We start from the raw sequence: 12,001 nt of genomic DNA on the forward strand, positions 1-12,001 counted from the left end.
ACTTGCCTGGATGAGTGCAGCTCCAACAACACTCAAGAAGCTCGACACCATCCGGGACAAAGCAGCCCGCTTGATTGGCACCCCATCTACAAACATTCACTCCCTCCACCACCGGCGCACAGTGGCAGCAGTGTGTACCATCTACAAGATGCACTGCAGCAACGCACCAAGGCTCCTTAGACAGCACCTTCCAAACCCGCAACCTCTACCACCTTGAAGGACAAGAGCAGCAGATGCATGGGAACATCACCACCTGCAAGTTCCCGTCCAAGTCACACACCATCCCAACTTGGAACTATATCGCCGTTCCTTCACTGTCGCTGGGTCAAAATCCTGCAACTCCCTTCCTAACAGCACTGTGGGTGTACCTACCTCACATGGACTGCAGTGGTTCAAGAAGGCAGCTCACCACCACCTTCTCAAGGGCAATTAGGGATGGGCAATAACTGCTGGCCTGGCCAGCGACGCCTACTTCCCATGAATGAATAAAAAAAAAAGTGGCTCCATATCAAAGTTTGTTTGATAACGTGCCTGTGAAGTGCCTTGGGACATTTTATTATGTTAAAAGCTGCCATGTAAACTAAGGTTGTTGTATGGACCTCTAATAAAGGAAAACTTCCCTTCAATTTTTACACAGCTACATTTAGATAAACCAACGATCACATCAGGCTTCTCACTGGCAAAAGATTAGGATGTTTGCAGTCAATAAACAGCTGGGTAACAGCATCAAAGATTACTCAACAAGTTATTAGACACCAGGTAAAGCAGCACATCTCAGCATGAGCATGTTAGTTGGAGCACCCAAATGTGCACAATCACAAAAGCATCACAATGAGATCAAAGACTGGTAGTATAACTGTGCTTATTTCAGAGACTATTTTGCTTTTCAAGCTTCCAGAATTATGAAAAAAAAATTAATGCCAACAATGCAAATCTTCTCCCCATTTGAAAACACAACATACATAATGAGCTGCTTCCAGCTTTCCTCCCAAATATTAACTAATGAACCCATTTCTGCATTTGTTCAATAAAAAGCAAATGCCCAGTATATTTATAAAACACATTTACTCAGAGGCATAATGCATTGCACATTAATGAAAACACAGAGGTTAGGCAGCTTTCGTTAATATTCTTTTTAAAATCCATCATCTTTTAATTTGTGTATTGATTACGTCTTTTGGGCACAACCGGTCTTCCTGCAACTGGCACCAGTCAAATTTTCCATCTTAGCACAAAATCCAGTGGAAGGTTTGCTTGTGGTACAGACCCTGAAGAGATTGTGTTCAATTGAGTTCATGGGGATTCATTCCCCCAAGGGTTATACTTCTAGCTTTCATATTTCAGTTGATGCAGCAGTGGGCAAAAGGGCAAGAGATTTACACCGAGCATTCACAACAGCCAGTTAAAAACTTCTTGCTTTGCAACCACTTCATAAAATCATACTGCAGGCGTTCCTGGTCCAAACGAAGAATATGAACTGTGAATTAGTTACCAAATCCAACCCAAAATCAGAATTACGACCATTTAGTTCACTTCAAATTAAACCATGGCTTCCAAAAAAAAAAGTCTCTGCCCAATTCCCAGTGAGTATTCGCAAAACTGGCTAAACCATTTAAGAAATGTCAATTCCAACTTCATATCATTTGGACAATTTAGTGTCAAATTCACAAGAAACATCTAACTGTTGTATAAACTGAGCCTGCTGAGCACTCAATGAAATCTGGTCTGTTGATGTTCACAGATAAGGGAAATCCAGCAATTCTTCACAACAATTCCATCCAATTACAATTTCAAAACCTTAGAGAGACTTTCAAGGAGTTATTACTGCTTTACATTAAAGGTGTCCCAAGCCCAACCCTTTGCTCAGTTTTTAATCAGTTCTGTGTAAATGACTCCTTAAGTGCCCCAATTCATTTAAGCAAAATCTCTGTGTCCATACAAAAGTCAAATGACATCTTCAAAAATAATTCCACGTTATCATCTTTCCTTTGACTCTCACTAAACTCTAAATACAAAGACAGTGAGTCAAGTTCAGAAAGAAAGGAAATTATGGCATTCATTTTGCCAAATCCAGCTCCTCCTGCACATTTCACTATTCCCTGACTGATTCCACAAACAAACTAGTATTGGCAGTGGATAAATGGCAATGGCGAGATTTAAAAAGACACCAAGTTGAAGAGATAGATATATACAACTCCAAAGTCATAATTATAGTAAAAGCAGCACATAGATGATCCTGTTTGCTTAAAAGGCGGGCTCAACTCTTGGAAAGGTTAGCTCCAAAATATGAACTCCAAAATGGATGGATTGCCAACAAAGCTCACACTACAGGGTCAATATACAGAAAATACTACAGAATTGTTACAGTGCTGAAGGAGGCCATTCAGCCCATTGCGTTTACACTGGCTCTCTGAAAGAGCAATTCCCTCAATTCCATTCCCCTGCCTTCGCCCCGTAACCCTGCACATTCTTCCTTTTCATATAACTGTCTAATTCCCTTTTGAATGCTTCAATTGAACCGGCCTCCACCATGTTCTCAGGCAGTGCATTCCAGACTTTAACCACTCGCTGCGTGAAAAGGTTTTTCCTCATGTCATTTTTGCTTTTCTTACCAAATACTTTAAATCTGTGACCTCTCGTTCTTGATCCTTTCACGAGTGGGAACAGTTTCTCTCTATCTACTCTGTCCAGACCCTTCATGATTTTGAATACCTCTATCAAATCACCTCTCAGCCTTCTCTTCTCCAAGGATAACAGTCCTAACTTCTCCAATTTATCTTCATAACTAAAATTCCTCATCCCTGCAACCATTCTCGTGAATCTTTTCTGTACTCTCTCCAATGCCCTCACATTTTTTCTGAAGTACGGCCCAGAATTGGGCACAATACTCCAGCTGAGGCTGAACTAGTGTCTAGTACAAATTCAACATAACTTCCTTGCTTTCGATAAGGTGCCACATAAAAGGTTATTACACAAAATAAGAGCTCAGGGTATTGGAGGTAATGTGTTTGCATGGATTGAGGACTGGCTAACACACAGAAAGCAGAGAGTCAGGATTAATGGGTCTTTTTCAGGTTGGAAAGCTGTAACTAGTGGGGTGTCACAAGGATCAGTCCTAGGGCCTCAACTATTTACTATCTATATCAATGACTTGGAGGAAGGGACAGAGTGTAGAGTATCCAAATTTGCTGACAATACAAAAATAGGTGGGAAGGCATGTTGTGATGAGGACACAAAGAATCTTCAAAGGGATATAGATAGGTTAAGGTGAGTGGGCAAAAACTTGGCAGATGGAGTTCAATGTGGGAAAGTGTGAGGTCATCCACTTTTGTAGGACGAATAAATAGGCAGATTATTATTTAGATGGAGAAAGACTACAAAATTGCCTGTGTGGAGTTTGCAAGTTCTCCCTGTGTCTGCGTGGGTTTCCTCTGGGTGCTCCGGTTTCCTCCCACATGCCAAAGATTTGCAGGTTGATAGGTAAATTGGCCATTGTAAATTGTCCCTAGTATAGGTAGGTGGTAGGGAAATATCGGGACAGGTGGGGACGTGGTAGGAATATGGAATTAGTGTAGGATTAGTATAAATGGGTGGTTGATGGTCGGCACAGACTCGGTGGGCCGAAGGGCCTGTTTCAGTGCTGTATCTCTAAACTAAACTAAAACACTGCAGCACAGAGGGATCTGGGTGTTCTTGTACATGAAACACAAAAAGTTAGCATGCAGGTGCAGCAAGTAATTAGGAAGGCAAATGGAATTTTGGCCTTTATTGCTAGGGGGTTAGAGTTTAAAAATAGGGAAGTCTTGTTACAACTGTACAGGGTGTTGGTGAGGCCGCACCTGGAGTACTGCGTACAGTTTTGGTTCCGCATTTAAGGAAGGATATACTAGCATTGGAGGCAGTTCAGAAAAGGTTCAGTAGGCTGATTCCTGGGATGAAGGGGATGTCTTATCAAGAACGGCTAAACAGGTTCAGCCTTTATTCATTGGAGTTTAGAAGAATGTGAGGTGATCTTATTGAAACATATAAGATTCTAAGGGGGCTTGACAGGGTAGATGTTGAGAATCGGGTTCGGTTCTGGGTACTGCCTGTGTAGAGTTTACAAGTTCTCCCTGTGACCGCGTGGGTTTCCGCCGGGTGCTCCGGTTCCCTCCCACAGCCAAAGACTTGCAGGTTGATAGGTAAATTGGCCATTGTAAATTGCCCCTAGTGTAGGTAGGTGGTAGGAGAATGGTGGGGATATGGGAGGGAATATGGGATTAATGTAGGATTAGTATAAATGGGTGGTTGTTGGTCGGCACAGACTCGGTGGGCCGAAGGGCCTGTTTCAGTGCTGTATCTCTCTAATCTAATCTCCAATCTAATATGTTTCCACTAGTGGGGGAATCTTGAACTAGGGAACATAGTTACAGAATAAGGGGTCACACATTTAAAAGTGAGATGCAAAGGAATTTCTTCTCTCACAGGGTGGTGAATCTCTGGAATTCTCTTCCTCAGAGTTGTGGAGGCTAGGTCACTAAATGTATTTAAGGAGGAGGCAGATAGATCTTTGAAATCTCGGGGAGTTGTGGGTTATGCGGAGGAGGCCCGAAAGAGGAGTTGAGGCCTGGGACAGATCAGCCATGATCTTATTGAATGGCGGGGCAGGCTTGAGGGGCTGAATGGCCTACTCCTGCTCATAGTTCTTATGTTCTTATTAATAAAAGCCCAGGGTACTCTATGCTTTATTAACCGCTCTCTCAACCAGCCCTGCCACCTTCAATGACTTATGTAAATATACACCTTGGTCCCTCTGCTCCTGCACCCCCTTTAGAATTGTACCCTTTATTCTATATTGTCTCTCCATGTTCTTCCTACCAAAATGAATCACTTCACATTTCTATAAAATTTTAGCACATGCTCGCTGACCTACATTGATTTCTGATCAAGCAACACCTTGGATTTAAAAATTCTCATGCTTGTTTTCAAATCCCTCCATGTCCTCACCCCTCCCTATCTCTAACCTCCTCCAGCCCTACAATCCTCTAAGACAGCTAAGCTCATTTAATTATAGCCTCTCGAGAATCCCCGATTTTAACCACTCCACTGTTAGCAGCTGTGCCTTCAGCTGCCTGGGGCCCCAAGCTCTGCAGTTCCCAGCCTAAACTTCTCCACCTCTCTATCTCACTTTGCTCCTTTAAGACAATCCTTAATACCTAAAATAAAAACAGAAAGTGCTGGAAATGCTCAGCAGGTCAGGCAGCATCTTTGGAGAGAGAAGCAGGATTAATGTTTCAGGTCTGTGATCTTTTAAAACCTACCTCTTTGACCAAACTTTTGGTCATTTGCCCCAATATTCCCTTATGTGACTCAGTGTCAGATTTTGTCTTTTTAATGCTCCTGTGAAGCCCCTTGGGATGTTTCATTACATTAAAAGGTGCTATATGACTACAAATTGTTCAAAAGCAAAATACTGCTAATGCCAGAAATCTGAAGTAAAAACAGAAAATGCTGAAATACTCAACAGATCTGGCAGGACCTATGGAGAGAGAAAAAAAAAAGAGTGGATGTTTCAGGTTGATAACCTTTCATCAGAACTGGTCATCGATCTGAAACGTTCACTGTTCCACTCTCCACACACACAAGTTGTTGCTGCTGCTGTTCACTTTCTGTTACAGGCATCTGTGTTGCAGGGGACAACGGTCATGAGCTACTCGTGACATCCCTCTAGTGTCAAACCAGAACTGAAACGCTGCTCCCTAATACAGGAGGTTGGGTTACATTTCAATGTGCAGGCTCTCTGGTAAACAGAATTAGCCAGCCTTGCCTGCTACACTGCACATCAACAGTGGAAAGAACTGGGTCAGAAAAGACAGCACTAATAGAAGAATATGAGGGAAAGAGGTGATAAGATTGGGGAAAAGGGAGAACATTGGAGATCGGTGGTTATCTGGTCCCATTTCACAAGGGCTTTTCAGATCACAGCAGCAATAAACAAACAAGAAAAAATGTAAATGGAACTGAATAAAAGGCAAAAAAAAATTAAACATTAACACCCACACCATTGATAAAAATGAACAGCGTGTCAGGAAAGTAAACACTGTTGGTCTGCAAACACCTCAGACAGAAAGGCACCATCAAGTCGTCACTTGAATAGCATGACTGCATGAAACCATGACAGTAATACTGCACATTAAACTTTAACTGCGGGTACACAATAAATTAGTGGCATGGTACGCGGAAGCTCAAGAATCGTAAATGTTTTAACAATCAGCCACACCATGCATTTAACCTCAGTGCTAAATGTTCATTTATGGTCAAGTATCAATCTCACTCCTGTCTGGTAACGTGTTTCAATTTTAAAAAGGAAACTCAAATATAACTATTGCTTTCCCACTGAAACAGTGGCCAATAGACGCTCTGATGCTGAGGTTGCTGTTCAAATTGGTGCACTGCTTATTTGTGTGTTTTTTTAAACAGACCAGATTATGGCAGCATTTCTATAATCCAGCACACAATCAGTTTTATAGAATTTATCACTTGCCAGTCATAACCATTTGCCTCCGATGACATATCGCTCTTTCTTTAGCTAACACTCAAATGATTCAGCTGAAGCTTATTCACTAAGGCATTATATGAATGCAAGTTGTTATGATTTGGGAGATCAACATTAACCACATTTCAGAAAACAATTCAAGGTGCACTGCCTGGAAAAGGAGATAGATTTAAAATGTAATTGCTCTGAAGTTAAACCATATCCAGAAAACCTACTGAACTCAGTAACAAACCAAATTCTTCTTCAATCCTACTCTTTCTCACAACTAAATACACAATTATCTTCACCACTCACCAAGCAACTACAACTCAAGTAAATCCCCAACAGGGAAACTAAGTAAACCTACATACATGCAGATATATGACATTCTAACACACCTTTCATTACATTTCCCCATTCCCAACTGATGCTTCATAAAAAAGCAAAGAGGAGCATAAACCTTAAAACTAATGGCACCAATTATCTGCCTTGTAAATTTCTAATAAGGACTAATGCACCTACTTTGTAAGTGAGAAGTTAAGAAATCAAACTTAACAGCACTGAAGGTGAAGTATTGATGATATAAAGTACTCAAGACTCGGTGTGTCCCAGCAGTTTTATGTTCAATAGCATACAGAAGGGTTGAACAACTCCCTCGGCTCCAGAAGCAACCACTTTATCCAAGTGAAATTGTTCCAGACATGAGCTAAAGAGACTATCATGCAGTGCGGGCACTGAATCATTGCTTGCTATGGATCTGACTCGTCTATGGCTCTATTGAGAACTGTAAGTTTCTGAGATCAATCACTGCCCATAATATAGAGAGAGCAAGAGAGAGAGAGAAAGAGCGAGGGAGACAGAGCGAGAGAGAGAGAGAGCGAGACAATGCCAGTTATGAGATATATAGGACAAACAGCTTTAAACTTGATTTTATTCAGACAGTGCACAGACCAACTAGTCTGCAATTAATCGGAGCTAGCAATGAACATCCCAATATCAAAAGTCCCCAATTTAAATAATCTCAACTCTTCAATGGTTTAAATTAGGTTAAAAATTAAAAAGTTATGGGGCCCACAATGACACCAATACTTCACCCTATGTAATGCTCTTCTTTAATATTGTACCTAAGCTAGCTTCTCCCTCGGTAAAATGGATAACCCAAATTAGAGTTAAATTTCTATACATGTCCAATACTGTTTGAAATTAAATACGATTGTATCACTTTCAAATTCTATCACACAGAAAAAAAATCCTGATTGAGAAAATCTTCTGCTGCTGCAACATTCAATGCAAGGCTTATATGGCATTTCAGCCCCGTCCAAACCCAGTTTTGTTTAAGCAGAACCCTTTTGTTTGGCACGGTTCCCTCTAAAAACAAATGCCACAAAAGGACTTTACCTAGGTCAATCCAACTGTTGGTTTACCATACAGAAACAGATATTCTAGATCAATTTGAATGCAATTCTCAGTATTTACCTTGATATGGAGAAGGAGTATTTGATGGCCGACCACTGCGAGCATGCTTTTGTCTTCTTCCATCTTTCCAATCTATAACTAGAACAAAGAAAAAAAAATTATTAGCTTACCATTCTCAGGACAAATCGTTCTCATCTGTAATTTATGCAGAAATGTGGCACGCTCCATATATCCACCTTTCTCTTTGAAGTGTGTGGGCCTCACGCAGTAAGTGGTTGGAATAGACACGTTAATACATAATTATTTAATGATAAACATTCACTTCTATTCCAGAAGGTCGCAATGAGTGGACAGCAGCAAGGGAGCAATCTGGTCATCATCTTGAAGGATAAATGAAATCTTTTAGACATTTTCTTCAGGAATGTAATTACATTCTTAAACATTAAAGTTGAAAATGTAAATCAGAAAACAGTATATTTGACTGCTTTCCTGATTCATGTCACACTGCACTACTTAACTATCCCAGTGTGTTTGTCTGTAATATACACATATTAAAAAGAATGATTGCCTTTATACCTTAAATTCAAGAGAATGTCTCAAACAGTAGATGGGATTGTGTTAATACTCCTGTTGACAGATGTGCTCATATTTCAGACTTTGATGGGACATCAAACACTGCAGAAAACAACAGCATAAAACATTTCAATGAAGGATTCTCATAAGAGGTGGGCGGTATGTACTATATGAGAACGCTGGACTCTCAAGCTGGAGACTCAGGTTCAAATCTCAGACTTGACTGGCATTCATTCCAGAGCCTTCCTCATGGAATTGATTCAAGAATCTTGAAGGGGCCTCTAAAAGGTCAAAGAACGAAGGAAAACAGGTTGACAGTGCGGGATGGGAGCCTTCCAACATGGAGGCTTATCTGACAAGTGTTGTCTTCCCCAACCTGATCCATCCCACCCTCTCGGGGAGAGTGTGGATTCTGGGGAATTAAACAGAAGGGAGAAAACTAGAGTATATAAAAGATAAACTTTTAAACCTACATGATGCAGGCCAGTTCCACTTAGAAAGAAATAATTTTACACGTTGAAGACTGCTAACTTGCCAACTGAATCCAACTAACTCGCTAGAGTATAAAACATTTCTCAGACGCTGGTTGCAGCTGACGGTAAGTATTATTAATAGGGAACAGATTGCAAATGGCATTAAAAATCTTTAATGGTTTTATGAACAGCTTGTGACAGCACAGCAGCAGACTGCAGAGGAAACAAGATGAACTGTAAATCTATATTGCTTTATACTGATGTAGGGAAACAACCCTAGTTCACATGTACTCCAAGCATGATCAATGCATCAACAGCGAGATAATATTACCACAAATCCATTATTATTTTCTCCAGAATATTGTTTATTTTAAAAAACAGACCTATTCAAGATCATTATGCATTACTCTTTCACACTTGCACTTTTGCTAGTGGCTGCATCTAGACTGAAAAGCATAAGTTCTACAATGCTGATAATTGCGTGGTTTATTTTTTCCCTTTTTCCCCTGACGGCACCTCCTGGGCTGTGGTTTCATGGTCACTGGCAACACTCCAGTACCTTGCCCAAGTAGCTACGCTCCATGATCTAAGCCTGGATGACAATGCCAAGCTGCTCCACCATGACTGAGCATCACAAACAGGCAGTATTAAACAGTCTGCAGAAATGTGGACGATGGCCTGATGTTTTTTTCTCCTCCTCTCCTTGTCGAGGGGCCACTCTCATTCTCCTATTGCTTCTTCTTCTTCAAACTGGGAGCTGTTTTCCACCTATTTTATTTTACAGTTGGTGTAGTGTTACATTAATATCCTTGATCTTAAACAAATCCAAAAATCATGTGTTTGCCACTGCTTGACAACATTTCCATTTGTAGAAGAAATTTGGAAATCTCCCCCCCCCCCCCCCCCCCCAAATGGCACTGGATGCTGGGTTGACTGGAGCTGTCAAGACTGATAGATATTTGGATATTTGTTTGGCAAGGGTATTAAGGGATATGGAGCAAAGTTGGGAAAATGGACTGAGGTGCAGATCAGCCACGATCCACTGGAATGGGAACGGAACAAGCCCAAGAGGCATGAATGACTGACTCCTCTCCCTAATCTTACGCCACAATGAGACATGTTGAGTTTCAAGGAAAATTACAGAACAGGATTGAATGTTGGTTATCCAGAGACTACGCTGACCAGAAACAACATTTCAATCCATGGCTGGTGCCAAACAAGTAGCCAAATGCGCATCTCATTTGGATAGTTCTCCAATACCCATTATAAAGAGCTACATCAAACATCAAGTGTGTCATAAAAATATGAAACAGCTGGCATTACATGAATACTTTCAGACGGAAATGTTATTGCCAGCAACACACATTAAACTGCTCAAAAAGCTGAACTCCACGTGCAATGTGCTCAAATTAGATCAACAATGATTCAAATCATAGTTTAAAACAGCTTGAAAAACTGAACACAGAAAAGCACTGTTCTGTTGAGCCCTTCAGAACAATTAATTTAAATCCTGACTATTGCCAATACAAGGAAGATGGATTGCAAACACTCATTCAGAACTCAAGTTCTGGTACTGAGATTGTGTAGAAACACTGAAGAATTATTTCCTAAAAAGCTGAATAGGGTTCCTGATAGAAGTGAAGAATGAATCTATTTATACCAGCCACATAATTAACTTTCCCCTTCCCTTCTCACTTTAATTAATTTAAAGTGACAAACCATGCATCGTTCCAGAGTCGAGAAAATAGATATTTTTACCCAGCCACTCGAACATAGCACAGCTCCAGCCCTTTCAGCTGCTCTTCCCAGCCTGCTGAGGAGCAGCTCCAATGTTAACCTGCCCTTTCTCTGTTTCATACAGCCCTCCACAGACAAGGCTTAACCTGCCTAATCAGGAATCCAACCTGCAACCTGATCTACACTCAGTGTCCAGGCGAAGAGAGGCGAGTTATTAATTACACATTAGAAATAGTGAACCTGTTAACATCACTAACTTTTTCCAGTTCTGACAAAGGGTCATTGACTTGAAACATTAACTCTCTTTCTCTCTCCACAGATCCTGCCTGACCTGCTGAGTATTTCCAACATTTTCTATTTTTTATTTTAGGAATAATAAATGTGACTAGTGTTAACGGGCACAAACACCATTTTTCCACACATCAAAGTAAGGCATTTTAAATCCAGGAACCAGACATTTTCCATTCTGTACTCTGGACAAAGCTTTCAACTTTATATGGGGGGGCAGGGGGGGTGGGGAGGGAAGCTAAAAACAGGGTGCAGCTGATTGGTCTCCAGTTATATACAATGCACAAGATTCCCCTTTCTATTGAAAGGGGAAATCAAACTGGGTGTACAAGAGCTGGCTGATCTGCTATGGTCCGTATTATACCCCTGCAAAGTTGAAAGTTCTGTCTCGTCTTCGTATCAAGTACTCCCTAATAAGGTCACATACAGTAGAACTAGCGGCAGAGTTAAGCTCCTTTGACTCTGCCCCATTTCAGAAGAGTATCTCCACAGCACTAGTGTGACATTATTGTTCATTTTCCACACCAACAGTCTTTACGCCTGTTCAAATGACATCTTCCTTTATTGCTAAATGAGAGGTAGATCTGTGTTATAGCCTATTAGGACCAGGATTGAGATTGCCAAACTCATTTCATGCAAGATCTCCACAGGCATCAGACAGAGGAGACTTTCATCCCATTGCTGCCTTAGAGCCCCAGAGGTGAAGTTCAATGTTTACCCCACTGCAGAGAGAATGGCATTTTTAAGAGCTGACAGTTGTGACTAGGGGGTCACATGGCCCCATTTTTATTAGGTAAATTGATTCTGCTCTCAATTTGAATAGCATCAACCTCAGTATGACTGCTACTATCAGCAAGCTACAATATCAGACATGTTGAACCACTTATATTGTTATACTTTGTTCAAATCTCATTTGTTCATGGGGTCAATGCTTGCATTATAAGTCAGGAGAAAGCAAACTTTTCTTTATATAACACCTTTCATGTCCTTCAGATGTCAG

The 12,001-nt window shown here is 41.0% G+C and overlaps 1 protein-coding gene across 3 annotated transcripts in view; it reads right to left on the reverse strand.

Annotated features, from left to right (window-relative positions):
• The window catches only part of LOC137347303 (polycomb protein SCMH1-like), a 200,103-nt gene that overhangs the window by 158,689 nt on the left and 29,413 nt on the right, over positions 1–12,001 (reverse strand). For all 3 annotated transcript variants that reach the window (XM_068011705.1, XM_068011703.1, XM_068011704.1), the window contains exon 4: positions 7,991–8,068. In XM_068011705.1, coding sequence (XP_067867806.1) covers positions 7,991–8,068 — 78 coding nt within the window. The remainder of the gene's footprint in view (positions 1–7,990; positions 8,069–12,001) is intronic.

The sequence above is a fragment of the Heterodontus francisci genome, chromosome 31 (genome assembly GCF_036365525.1).
Source record: "Heterodontus francisci isolate sHetFra1 chromosome 31, sHetFra1.hap1, whole genome shotgun sequence".
Taxonomy (NCBI): Eukaryota; Metazoa; Chordata; class Chondrichthyes; order Heterodontiformes; family Heterodontidae; genus Heterodontus; species Heterodontus francisci.